This window comes from Rhineura floridana, chromosome 3 (genome assembly GCF_030035675.1).
Source record: "Rhineura floridana isolate rRhiFlo1 chromosome 3, rRhiFlo1.hap2, whole genome shotgun sequence".
NCBI lineage: Eukaryota > Metazoa > Chordata > Lepidosauria > Squamata > Rhineuridae > Rhineura > Rhineura floridana.
Window position 1 is genome coordinate 13,620,478 of NC_084482.1, and position 14,225 is coordinate 13,634,702.

At 44.5% G+C, this 14,225-nt stretch overlaps 1 protein-coding gene across 2 annotated transcripts in view; it reads left to right on the forward strand.

Annotated features, from left to right (window-relative positions):
- Window positions 1-239: 239 nt before the first annotated feature.
- HDAC7 (histone deacetylase 7) overlaps window positions 240-14,225 on the forward strand; it is a 225,268-nt gene continuing 211,282 nt past the window's right edge. For both annotated transcript variants that reach the window (XM_061614534.1, XM_061614536.1), the window contains exon 1: window positions 240-486. In XM_061614534.1, the coding sequence (XP_061470518.1) occupies window positions 468-486 (19 nt within the window). In that variant the 5' untranslated portion in view covers window positions 240-467. The remainder of the gene's footprint in view (window positions 487-14,225) is intronic.

The following is a 14,225-nucleotide window of genomic DNA, read 5'->3' on the forward strand; positions in this document are numbered from 1 at the left end:
CATTTTATTTCATTTTATTAAAAAATCATCACAAATGCACTCTGTCTTTTGTGTTGTGTGACATGGTCCTTTGGAGAGAACATCTGCTGCCAAGGGAGGGGACCACAGCAGCTTGGCTGACTTTTCTTTCTTCTGCAGAACATCTCTCTCTCTCTCTCTCTCTCCCTGGTTAAGCCCCAACCCCTCCGCCCCTTGTTCCCAGGATAGGGTTGGCTGGCTAGCCTTTCTAAGCCTGATAAAGCACTTCCTTCCATTGTCATTCTATACGGCCTCTGGGTCTTTCTTTTTCCCAGCCCCTCCCCTTCTGCCTGCCTGCCTGCCTCTCTCTCTCAGTGAACCTCAGTAAATCTTGTGGTTTACGAAAAGGGCCTCCTTCTTAAAAGGCAAGAGAGAGAGAGAGAAGAAAAAAAGAAGTGTCTTCAAACTATGAGGCATTGTCTTCAAGGATTTTACTGAAGGCCCCCTGGATGCATGGACTTCACAGGGGTGAGTTGTGGATTACACAGGTTCCTTTATTTGCCTCAGAGAAGAAAATGGGAATAGGTAGTGAGTGTTTGGGTAGCTAGCTGCCCTTGTGTTTTCTGCGCGTCTATTTGTGGCTTCCTGGCTTCTCACAGTCGACGGACAGATGCACACAGGGGGGTTGGCGGTGGAAGCAGCTAGCTAAGCATGGCCTGACATTATGCTCTCTCATAAACGTGGTGAGGGAGAAAGAGCAGGCCGAACTCAGTGGCCTGCTTCCTGTGACAGGCCGGCCTGGGAATCCCATAGCTACCTTCAGATTCATGCCTCCGCAGTGAAAGACAAACTCTGGATTTATTGGTGTGTTAACTTTAAAGAAAGTTAATAGTGATTTTAATCTCCAGGACTGATAAAACTGGCAGGGCACGAAACTATCTTAAGCTGCATAACTGTTTGTTCTGTCGGCTTTTCCATTCTGCAGAGTTCTGCGTTACACAGAATGCTACCACCAGGTCATATGGAAATATAGCTAAATGCTTGGCTTTATAACAGCTGCTTGAAGCGTTGGATGGTTTGCCAATTTTACCTGATAGAAAGGTTCCATGTGAAAGGATCCGTCCCTCTAATGCAGGGATGTCTAGCCTGTGGCTTTCCAGATGTTGCCAGACTCCAGCTCCTATCATCTCTGACCGTTGGCCATGTTGGCTGGGGCTGATGGGAGCTGGAGTCCAGTAACCGCTGAAGGGCCTGCAGGTTCCCCATCTCTGCTTTAGTGAGCCAATCTCTGCTAGAGTGTATCATCTCATTCTATTTCATTGGAACACCAGCCTGTTTTGGTAATGTCACCCCCCCCCCCACCTTGCACAACCCGAATGTGAGCTGGAATGAAGTTGCAGTGGGGTTATCTTTCTCAAGACAAGGTGCAATCCTAAGTAAAAATACTAACAGCGGAGGAGCCTTTCAGTAGAGAACTTGAGACTTGGTGAAGGTTGGAAGTTAACTTCTAAGGATGGTCAGTATGCACCCTGAACCTGTGCAGGTTTACTCAGAAGTAAGTCCAGCGGTGTTCAATGGGGCAAGTAAGTGTGGCTAGGATTGCAACCTTATAGTACAATCCTATACATGTCTACTACTCAAAAGCAAGTCTCACTGAGTTCAGTGAGACTTGCTCTCAAGAAACCGGGTATATGACTGCAGCCTAAGAGATTTAGTTTCAGCAGCTGTTGCGGAACACTTTCTCAGAGGTGTTGGTTGCTCACTTTTGTTACCTGCTTTCTTTAAGAGTTCCTCGTAGCTATTTATTGCTCTTGATATAGCCAGATCTATTCACTGGGCTCTGGGTGGATGATAAATTACGTTCTTTTGATCTGTTTGGTGGAAGGGTTTCAGACTGTGAGACAAAACAGGGAGACTAAGGAAGCGCAAGGGGGTTCGTGAATGGAATGAATTTGTAGGTTGCTTAGAAGCACTGCTGTGTAAAAAAAAAAGCATGCCTATTTACATTGCAGAGAGAAAAGAAGTAATGGTTTGATGAGAACAATAAAGTTGCATCTGCATTGGCTGATTTGGCCAGATCTGCTGCTGTGGACTGGATATGTGTTACTTGTGTTAGAACAGAAATACAATTTTGCAGAACTTCAAAACTGATGGGGGGGATCTGAATTTGGATTGTAATTTTGAAAATTTGAAAAATTCTTTTGGGAAAAATTGAGCTTTTAAAAAAATAAAATATTGTTGGTAAACTAAATATTTCTGATCCATGTTAATCAACACTTTAAAAATCCCAGTATTTTATAACTTACATTTTGAAAATTTACACATTTCAATTTTTGAACATTTGAGGGTTTTATAAAAAATCAAATATTGTTGGTTAGTTAAATATTATTGATTAAAATGGAAAAGCCAGTACTTCATATCTTTTATTTTCAGTCTAAAAACTCTAAATGATCCCAACAGTGTAAATGTTCAGAAATATTAGGGTGGGAATGTGAATTAGGCAAACATGAATTCTGATTTATTTATTAATAAATATGACTGAAACTTTGCTTGAGAATTTACCCCCAGATTTATTTCAGTCCTCCTAACTGTGCCTGTACTGTATTGGTTGAATTCAGATGACCATTTAGCAAGTGACAATTTACTGCAGTGTGCATGTAACCACTTAGGGTCTCTCCAGATGTCTCTTTTATTGTACATTCATGATTATTTGTGCTTGTGATGATATAGTAGTTATACACGATCTCACTTTCAATACTGTTTGTGTCTACAAAAGTTTTGGGGTGGACATACGCAGTTTCCAGTTGGGGCTTCCTGCTGAAATCCTGTAACCTTTCATACCATAAATGTTCGCTGTTTTTTGCTGGAGTGAAAGATTGCCCATTCATTCAGACAGCAATAATACGGTAACATTTGGGAAGGATTGCAGAACTGATAAAGTGCATTGATGTGCAGATGGTCCAGTATAAATCCACCACTAATGCTCTATTATTCTGTCAATGAGCTGTTGTAGAATAAAACAGCTAGAAAGTACCACCCTTAATAGCCTGTATTGTCCTGTATTGTGTTGAAAAGTATGTCACCTCCACAGCATTGTGCTGATGATTGGTCTGGTGAAATCACCGGGAAGAGAAACTGGCATGCATACCCAAAGAAGAGCTAATCCTGACACATATACCTGTGTACCAACATGCGCATGTGTCTGGAGAACAGTTGGCACACTCACCTCTCTCATTGGGATACTCTATGAGTGGCTCATTTCCTTCAATGTGGCTCTTGCCCTGTTGTTCTGAACAGATTAGTCTAAGTACTAAATGAACCTGAAAGCCAGATTGGCTTTCGAGATATTATTATTGCTACTTTAAAATGGAGTGATACATGTGCAAGAAAGATGGGTTTCAATGCATGTGCAGCAGGAAAGCTTTAAAATACTTTTCCAGCCCTCCCCCACTTTGCATTCAAGGAGCTAATTCGGTCTCCCCTGAGCCTATGTGCCTGTACATGGCTGATATGAGTGCATGCCATCTAGTCCCCATTCTGCTTACTGCAGGGGTGGGGAAATGTTTTCAAACCAAGGGCCACATTCCCTTCTGGGCAACATTCTGGGGGCCACCTGCCAGTGGTGACAGGGCCAGAGGCAAAAGCTGGTAGAGCAATGAATGTAAATTTTACCTTTATACTGTTGTGAGTTTGGGGGTTGGAATGGATGATCCATGAGAGTCCCCTTCCAGCCTCTGATTTGGAATCCTGTGCCTTGGGGTGAGGGGCTTGCTTTGCTGGTCAGATGAGTTTCTTTTGTTAAGCTAATAGAGGCCAGGTTGTTAATGGGTCTATCAGGTGCCCAGCAACTGGTGAATGGGCCAGGAAGATCCTTTTGTCATTGAAACTCTTCAGGAGAGCCTTCACCGCTCCTCCTGGCGGCTAGGAGAGGTTTTGTATTTGAGTGTGTGGAGTGTGTGTTGGAGAATGGCTGGGAACTGGAGGCAGGTAAAGAGGCTGTCTCTCTGCACCATGGCTTTAGGATGCCTCCTGTAACACTGATGGGAAAGCTGGATATTGGACTGCTGATGCCTTGAACCCCTCCATCCTAAGCTCAGGTTGGAATGTGTGTAAATAAATAAACCATCTTTCATAAAGACACCGCAGTCTCCTCTGACCTTCTTCCCAAAGGAAACCAGACCTTGGGCAAGCGCAGGCACCCCTGGAAACCTCACCGCTCGGAGGTTGGAGTGGCGTGCAACAATCCATTATGCCAGTTTCTGCACAACATTCACACACCCCTTTATCCACCCTTCATGGAAGCAAGGGAGGTATTATCGGAGGTCAAGGACACACTCCATGTAGGCAAAAACACTGAAGGAGGGTGTGAAGCAGGGCCAGTAGAGGGTGAGGCTGGAAAGAAGGTGTGGCCTGGGGGAATCCCAAGGGCCAGACTGAGAGACTTGAAGGCCTGCATTCAGTCTTGGGACAGAAGTTCCCCATCCCTGTGTTACTGCATGGGGATAAATTTCCCAACTGCTCAGCTTTTTAGAAATGTCATTTAGTGTACAGCCCTGTCTATACTTACTACGTAGCCTCACCAGGTTTAGCACGTGCAATCCTGTACGTGTCTGCTCAGAAGCATACCCCACTGAGTTCATGAGGACTTGCGTCCAGGTAACCCTTAAGCTGCAATTGTGTGTTAATTTGTCTAGAGGAAGCCCCACTGAACTCAATGGAACTTTTGAGTGGACATAACAGGGCCACACTGTTAATCTTGCTAAAGTGTGCATGATTACGGGACTGCAACCTAAACCACGGCCGATTGTTCACATTGCTTCATCTCTAATTTTCTCAGGCTAAGGCTTGGCCTGTGAGATACTCGGAAAGCTTAGCACAACCGGAGGCAGCGAGTCTGCTGCGACCGGCCCCGTTTCCTGACTGCTGCCTTGTTTATGGAAGGGCCGTCGCTTGGTCAGTGGCAGAGCACCTGCTCTGCATGCAGAAGGTCCCAGGTTCAGTCCCTGGCATCTCCAGGTAGGGCTGGGGATGTCCCCTGTCTGCAGTCCTGGAGAGCTGATGCCAGTCTGTGTGGACAATGCTGAGCTTGATGGAACAAGGCTCTGACTCGGTACAAGGCAGCTTCTTCTGTTCCAGGGGCATCAGTGGGTGGGTTTTTATCTTTTTGCTGGGGCGAGAAACTGAGCGGCTTTAGGTGACAAAGTAGCTTCCTACGGTTTAGCAAATTCTTTGGGGATCAACATCATCGAAAGGAAACTGGACAAAGGGAGAAGGATGTTTACTTTTTTCTTTGTGCTGCGTTTCCTGGTGGGCTCCAGGGCTTTGGATCCTGCTTTGTCCCTGAAGGAGGGGGGTGGGCACGAGGCCCAGTTGCGAAGGCGGCAGCTCTTAGCAGGAGAAAGAAAATCACAGACTGCACCGTGTGCATGTGTGTGTGGGGGATCTTCATGTGGTCACTACCTGGCTTGCCCATTCTCATAAATGGATTGGATGGCAGGTTGAGGAGCAAACAAAAGCAAATGCTGCCTTACACAGTGTCTGTGGAGCTTATTGTTCAGGACTGTGTGCTCCTAACAAAGGGATAGATCAGGGTTAGGGAACTTCAGGCCCAGAGGCCAAATCTGGGGGCCCAGGACAAGCCTCCTCCTCAGCCACACCCCCTCTCCCCATTTCAACACCCCTCATCAGCCCTATTTCATACCCGGTCCTTGAGTGTTTTTGTCCTTTCTGGAATGCGTCCCTGAACCCTGATAATGCCTCTTACTTATCTGGAAGGATGATAGCAAGGAGTGTGCCGGTGTTTATAGAAACCAGCCTATAGGACAAACATAACATTTACATTTGTTGCTCCACCCACTTTTAAACCCTGATTTTTCCCCTGCAAAAGCCCCCACGCTGATGTTATCAGAGAAACATGGGTTTGATGATTTCCTATACAACATGTAGCGTACCGTGAATATTGTGAATGGGGGGAAATGTGTGGAAGAAAAATGGACACAAAGAAGGTATTGCATGCCTGCCCACTAACAAAATACACATCCTTGAAAGACACATTTTCTACTGGCACTGGTGTTTAATTACTAAATGTGGAGGGAGAGAGCAGGAAAATGGGTATCCTCTGAATACTAGTTGCTGGGATTCTCAGGTCCTGCTCGTGGGCTTCCCATTGGGGCACCGGGCTGGCCACTGTGAGAAGAGAATACTGGACTAGTTGTGCCTTTGCTTGATCTAGCAGGGCTCTTCTTGCATTGTCGTTGCAAATTTCCCCAGGGCCATCAAGCTGCTGCAGGGCCACTGACCCTTCATAACAATGATCCATGCTTTAAGTGGGGAACTTGTGGCCTTGCTGCAGATGTTGCTGGCCTACAACTCTGATCATCTCTGACCATTGGCCATGCTAACAGGGGTGGGGGGCTGATGGAGCAGCAACATCTGGAGGGCCATAGCTTCCTCACCCATTCTTTAAGCCTTCCTGGGGTTACATTCTGACAAACAAAGGCAAACAACATTAGATGCTGCTGTAGGGATTATTTGTTTGTTTCAGTTAAACAATGTGCTTAAAAATCTCCAAGGGGTGTACAGGTTCAGTTATAGATAAAACATGACTAAACATACACAAACCAATTAAAATACATAAACTCATAATTAAAAGAAGAAGATAAAATCAATAATACATCTAATACAAATGTTTCAGGTCGGTAGCCTTTACCTGTACACTGATCATCACACTGTTTTCTGTACACACTCCTTTCTGTACAGAAATACATTCCCTATGTTTCCCCTACAAAGAGGTTTATGAGGATACCAGAGAGGAGGATACCCAGAGTGAAGGCTTATAGCAGGAATGGGAAACCTGCGGCGCCCTCCAGATCTTGCTGGACTTCACCTCCCATAGGCCTTCATCATAGGCCATGCTAGCTGAGGCTGATGGAAGAGATGTAGTACAACAATATCTGGTGGGCTACAGGTTCCCCATCTTATGAGGGTATTAAAAAAAAGTAGTAAGCCTCTGATATATGCTGTTGGGGGAGACACACTATGGAAGAACGCAAAGGGCCCTTCTCTAGTAACCTTTTCTCACAGTGGCCAACCAGATGTCCATGGGAAGCCTGCAAGCAGGACACGAACAGTACCAGAGTTTAAGCATATTAATCTTGAGCTGGGGTAGGGCACCTCAGGCCCAGGGGCAAATGTGGCCCTCCAGTCCTCTCTGTCTGGCCCTCAAAACTCTCTCCAGGCCACACTCCTTGTCCCCAGGCTACACCCCTCACTGGTCCTACTTCATACCCTGAGTGTGTTTGCCTAGCTGGACTGTGCCCTTGAACCCTGATAGTGGCTCCTGCTTGTCTGGTTGGAGGACAGTGAGAGTGTATGTGTGTGGGAGGAAATTAACCTACTGTGCAAAAGTAAAATTTAGATTCATTGCTCTACCAATTTTTGCCTCTAGCCCTGCCCATCACCGGCAAGTGGCCCTTGGAAGTTTGCCCAAAAGGGAATGCGGCCCTCAGGCTGAAAAAGATTCCCCACCCCTGGCCTAGAGATTGTATTGACTGCATTAGAATCTTTTTAGTTGCCTTTTGTAGAATTTCCTCCCTGTTATGTTACTGAGAGGTTATAGAGACAGCTTTCCTGAGTGCAATGTTATCAGGGGCTCAAAAATGTAATATATTTACATACATACAAACATGGATATATAATCTGGTGCCCTCCAGCTATTGTTGGACTACACGTCCCATTGGGTTGGGTTTGTTTTCTGGCCAGTTGATCCAAGTTGAGAAGTAGGATGCAAATAGATCGAATGAATGAGTGAATCAATTAATGAATGAATGAAGCGTTGTTAAAACAAATTTACTGTTTGAATTCTCATGGTACCTAAACTGTGTGAAGAGATGTGGAGCATCTTCAAAGAGTCACTCAGAATTTTATTGGGACAAAATGACACCTCATGCCGTCTTCTGTCCAAGACTTTTAGGTAGAAATAACTCATTAGTTCTCATGGCCCTTTGGTGCCAACCTTTGAAGAAAAAGCAACCAAGAGTCGTATGACACCTTAAAGACTAACAGATTGATTATGTCATAGTCAGCTTTTGTGGACTTCATGCACCTGGTGAAGTGGAGTCTAGTCCACAATAAGCTTATGCCATAATAAATCTGTTTTAAGTATTAAAGGTGCCGCAAGACTCTTTGCTGCTTTTACAGCAACAGGACAAAAAGTTTACCCCTCTGGAAGTGGTTACCCTTTGGAAGTATCCAGCTGTTTAATCTTCTCTTCTATCTCAGCCCAAGCAGCTGCCTGATCACTTCTGTTGCTCCTCTCCGAACTTCTGCCAATTTATTTGCCTCTTGATAAAACAGTGCCCAAAGCCAAATATTTATTGCAACCATGCTTTCTTTTAGGACAGAAGTCTGTCCTGCAGGAAATGCTGACATGGAGCAATTTTTTCCCCTCCCCTATGATTACTCAGACCAAAAATGGAGACCTCAGATAACCTTGTGAAGTGGAGGCATCGAAATGTCTTTACTGGGTGGGTCAGTCATTACAGGAGGGCATGGCTGGACATTTAAAATGGAGGAGGAGGCATAGTTCTCTATGATATCACAAAAGGTGATTCTTTGTTGAAAAACAAGTGTAGAATAGCAGTAATAGGGTTCTCCAGGATGTGAAGATCACATCCAGCTTTCTGCAGTCACAATTGGAGCCAGAGTCATCTTGAGCCAGGGGGAAAGGGATGGTCTGAGCTTCTTAGGATAAGGATCACCAGTTGGTGGCCATTGACCCAAGACCCCCAGGAGTTATCATCTAGTCTCCTAGTTGCCAGGCGCAGAGCTAAGAAAGGTGCAGAAAGGAATGGTATTTGGGCCCTGGAACTTGCTAGCTTTCCACTTTAAGGAATTGTAGTAGGGGTGTTTTACTCTTCAAAGTGTCTCTCCAATAAGAATAGCTGCTGCTCTTTGGTCTTCAGGCAGCTGTCAATCATCCCCTGAAATCCAAGCACTGGACATGGGAGGATCTGGGTAGATGGCCTGAGTGAACTGTGCAGTGCAGACCTGGAGGCCAGACCTCCCTCCTTGGCCAGGAAGAGTCTTGGTTGGGTGACCCAGGCTATGGGGCCCTTCAACAGAGGTATATTTTGGAGGCGGGGTTAAATCATGGACCCCTGTAGCCTTCTAAGACAGTGTCAAAAGGGGGCATCACATAAGGTAGGTGATATCCCCCCTCCCCGCCACCCTGTACTTCATGCACAGGTAACAAGAGCCTTTCTTATTTTAAAGTCAACAAACATAAAAATTGCCTCAACTGAACCTTTTGTTAAATGTGTTTGGTGATCCCTACCCAAAATCTGGCTCCTTGCACATGGGCCTTTCTACTGCCAGCTGTAAAGAGGGGTACAGCAATTTGCCATGGTTGGGAGACCATACCCTTTTCAGTGTAGCCCTCTGACAAAACTAGTTGCTGACCAAGGTGCTATTTATTTGGATAGCTGAAAGGGAAAATTATTTTGTAATTTAGGGAAAATCCCATATGCACACTTACCTGCGACTGTTCCATTGAGTTCAGTTGAGCTTTTTTTCTGAGAAGGCATGCAGACTGAACTGTTAGTGTGCTATTTATTTAGCGACACAACTTTGCTAAGCAAGCAGAGATGGGTAATGTCCAGATTTGGAAACATATGTTTCAGTTTCTTTTTAAGCTTAACAAAATTCCAGAGTTCCTTTTTTTTCTTGGGCTGGCTAGTTGGACTACAGCTCCAGCAACTGAACTTAGTGTTACCAGGAATCACAGCAATGATGTTCAGTTTTTGCATGGTCAAATAAAGAACCCACTTGACCCAATTCATGGTCATTTTGGGAGAGTTCGCGCGGAGGGCAAAGAGTCTGAGGGTTGTTTCTTAGGTGCCAGTTGCCAGTTTTGTTGCCAGTTTCCAAGGACAAAGTATCTATGTTTTTGGCATGTGATGTCAGATATGTAAAGCTTGCCCTGTTAAAATGTACATCAGCAGTAAGTGTAACAGGAGTAGGACTCTGCTTGCATATATTAATATTAATATTAAAGGGGAAAGATGACAATTGTTACAAGTGTGCACCCTTCACATCTGAAGGAATGTGCATTGCATTTTTGTTTTCGGGTATGAGCACCCAAGTACCAATTGGCATGTAGGAAAACAGCCCTTACATGCAAACATGTCAAAGTAAAAAGTGAGTGGGAAGGCAGGCAATATGAGAAAAACTTTGCAAAATGTAGTGGAAAGAATTGAAAGAGAGAGATCAGATCCCCTGATGACTTTTTAAAGTGCTTCCAAAAGCAGTTTTGAAGACAACAGCAGAGATAACGCTGCATGGCCTAGTAACTGAAATTTTGGCTTAGAGATGTCATAAGACATTTCAGTCATATGCCTTTAGAAAACTAAGTTAATACATACAGGTAAATGTTAAGTATTCAGTGTATAAATATTAACATTTCTTTCCCTCTCATTTTTTACATGCATAATCCTGAGTTTAAGTTAGGAATGGGTTGAGATTCTTTAGGTACCTAAGGTTGGTCCCAGACAATCTGTTAATTGAACATTCATCCTGATTTGTTTGCACAAAGTTTATGGGGTGGTGAGATGATGTTGAGCAGATCCACACCATACATTTAAAGCTCATCTAACATACATTTAAGGCACATGACTTCCCCCAAAGTATCATAGGAACTGTACTTTGTTAAGGGTGCTGGGAGCTTGTAGCTCTGTGAAGGGAAGAAGTTCCTAGAATACAAATGCTTTAAAAGTGTGTTGGATGTGCTTTAAATGTATGGTGTGGATCTGTCTCTAGACTATTGATTGAGCATTTATTCTGATTTGTTTGCAGAGTGGTTATATGACATTGCATCAAGCAATTGCTATCCCATGTGTTGCAGTGTATTTTATCTTCACAAAAAGTCTGGTTTTGGTGGGGAGAAGCGGATTTGTTACACAAGAGCACGAAATCCACTTTCATTGTGCAACCTGAATTTATTATTATGTGATTTAATTCCACTCAGAAGTAGTGACAGTCTGGAAGCATGCAGGTCACAAGATGAGGTAAGAGCCAGCCCTTCCAACTGGCCTTGGAAATGGACCACTGACAAGAAATGTTTGCTGTGTCAAGGCCTAGTATGTCTTGTGTTAACAACAACTGTGGGCTTTTGTTTTTTTTGGTGAATGGCCGCTATAATTATCTTCTGTACTTCCTGCATTTCATTTCCTTCTGATCTCACTTACAATTCCCCCTCCCCCTGCTTTTAGCCATGCGTCTATATACCTGTAACTCAGGAAATATCTTTGATGCACTGGATGAAGTATACTGTACTTTATGAAAGCATATGCCATAATAAATCTGCTAGTCTTTAAGAAGCCACAATATACTAACATGCTTATCCCTCGGGAAGCTCTCACAATTTATAACCTTGAAGCTTTGGTCTGCCCTGACTGCAACTTCCAGGATATCTTCAAAGGCAGCCCCACATTGCAGCAGTCAGGTCTGGAGATTACCAGAGCATAGCTCACTGTGGCAAGGAAATTTCTGCCCAGAAGAAGCCACATCTGGTGGAAGGTGCTCTGTGCCACAGAGGTCGCCTGGGCTTTCAGTGACGGAGCTGGACAGGAAATATCGGAGCCACCTTATGCCAGGTCAGACTATTTGTCTGCCTAGAATTGCTTGCTTACACTGACTAACAGAGACTCCCCAGAGTCTCAGACAGTTGGCCTTACATCACCTATAACCAGATCCTTTTTAAAGTAAAGGTGCCAGGGATTGGACCTGGGATTATACACATGTGAAACAAGCGCTCTGTCACTCAGTTACAGTTTTTGCCGCAAACTCACAGGTGGGGAAACTTTCCTGGCTGGTGGGCCAGAACTGTACCTTCCCCACTCCTGCCGGGTCAGCTGTGACATATGGGCGGGACTGTCCATCTATCAAACACCTGATGGCACTACAGCTGTCAGATGACACTGTGCTGTGAAGCCCCGATTGTCAGGACTTCAGTGTGCAGGGTGGAGCTGTTTGACAGCGCTATTGCAAACAGCCCAATGCTGCCCTTTAAAGATCCAAAAACTGGAAGTTCAAAGAGCAGCCTCAGCCAGCTTAGCCAGTGATCAGGGATGATGGGAGTTGCAGTCCAACAATATCTGGAAACCCAAAGTTGAAGAGCCCTGTTCATGAGAACATTATGATTTGGCAGCAGGAAAGTACAAGGGGGAGATCTGGATTGGAACAGCACCACAACAAGGTGGGAGAAGGTCAGGGAACATAGGAAAAACAACAGGCTAGGAATTCACTGGTAGCTGAACCATCAAGAGCCAAACTTGCATATTATTGGAAGATGAAATCTTGCATGTTGTATGTGTTATGTTCAGGTGCTTGAGGGTGAATAGCAGAAAACTGATTTTTCTCCTGGCTTTTCGCAATAGGGTGACCCTATTACCAGTGGCACGATTCACCTTGGCAGCTTCAGAAGTTGCTGCTAATTTTCTACCTTCTCAGCAGTAGGAAAGAGGGTAGGTCTACACCACACATTTAAAGCACATCCAACGTGCATTTAAAGCACATGACTTCCCCCAGAGAATCATGGGAAGGGTCATTTGTTAAGGGCGCTGGGAATTTTTGGCTCCATGAGGGCAAAACCACAGGTGCCAGGATTCTTTGGGGGAAGTCATGTGCTTTAAATGTATGGTATGGAACTGTCCTAATTTAGATTTTACTATTATTGTGAATATTTTGTTTTGTTGTAATTATTTTTATTTTATTTGTTTTGTTCTCTGTTGTGACTCATGGCTGAAGCAATAAAGATTGACTGACCTGCTGACTGGCACAGAGAATGCATACTGTCCCATTCAAGGACAAGCCAGCCTCCCCACCTTCCCTTGAACACTTAAAACCTGGATTAGGAGCTCTGCCAGTAAATTGTAAATAGGCTTGCAAATAAATCAGTTACGTTGCCAAAAACCTGTGTGGAGCATGCATTTAAAAGGTCAGGTTCATCAGACAACAGAGTGCACTGTACTACATTCATGTGTGAATCAATCCTAAATTTAGTTAATTCCATGTACCATTCTTGGTAGGCCTTTGCCAAGTGTTGCAATGGGTTTAGGATAGTAAAGGAGGACGCCCCAATGTTTTTTCTGAATGTCAGTCTTCTGCTAGCAAGAAACAGCTGCATTGAAGTTCCTGGTTCATTGCTTGGCTTTTAAAAAAAATTACAATGAAGTCCTTCTGTATTCGAAAGACAAACAGCTGCATCTCTAACCACAAGAAGGCCAGGAGGTTAAGTGTCCAAATTCAGCTTCTCTAAGAGGAAGGCATATGTGTCAACTCTTTTTTTTCTTTTCAAACATGTGAAGTTAATAGCTCAACTTTAGTGTTGCACAATGAGCTACTTATGTATGTATACATTTTTTATGTACATGTAAACTTATGTACTGGGTTGGAGACCAGCCTGTGACTGAGTGGGGTAGTAGTGATAGTTGTGCCTGAGGCTGATGGGTGTGGCAATGGAAGCTGTGCTGGCCAGCTTGGGGCTGACTGGTGTGGCAGTCATAGTTGTGGATGCAGCAGAAGCCTGGAAGTCAGGTCATGTGCATGAAGCATAGCCATGCTAAGCAATCTTTCTGACACGTCCTCAGTTCTGATTTATGAAGTTATCAGATTTTAATATTGGCCTGTGACTAATCTAGAACAGATTACAAACCAGGATGCGTTCCTGTGCAATGTGTGAAACAGGCCTTAGATCAAATTAATGTGTTCAGAAATGTTGCACAGTGCAATCCTTTAAGAGTGTGAGGGGGTCACATGTTTGACTGCTCTTTATGTGGTTAGAAAGCTAACATGTCGGGGAGAAAGCTTCTAGCCAGCCTTCTCTACATGCTATAATAATAATAATAAAATTTTATTTGTGAGTCGCCTATCTGGCCGAATTAACGGCCACTCTAGGCGACGTACAATAACACGGAAATACAATACATAATCAACTAAAACCACAATTAATAGTCTAAAACCAGCCTGCCCATTAATAACATAATCAGAACTAATCCACCCCAGAAATCCTATAGGCCTGCCTGAATAGCCAGGTCTTCAAGGCCCGGCGGAAACCCATCAGGGAGGGGGCATGTCGAAGGTCAAACGGAAGGGAATTCCAGAGGGTGGGGGCCACAATCGAAAACGCCCTCTCTCTGGTCCGCACCAGTCTGGCTGTTTTGACCGGAGGGACCGAGATGAGATCCTGTGTGGCTGATCTCGTTAGGCGG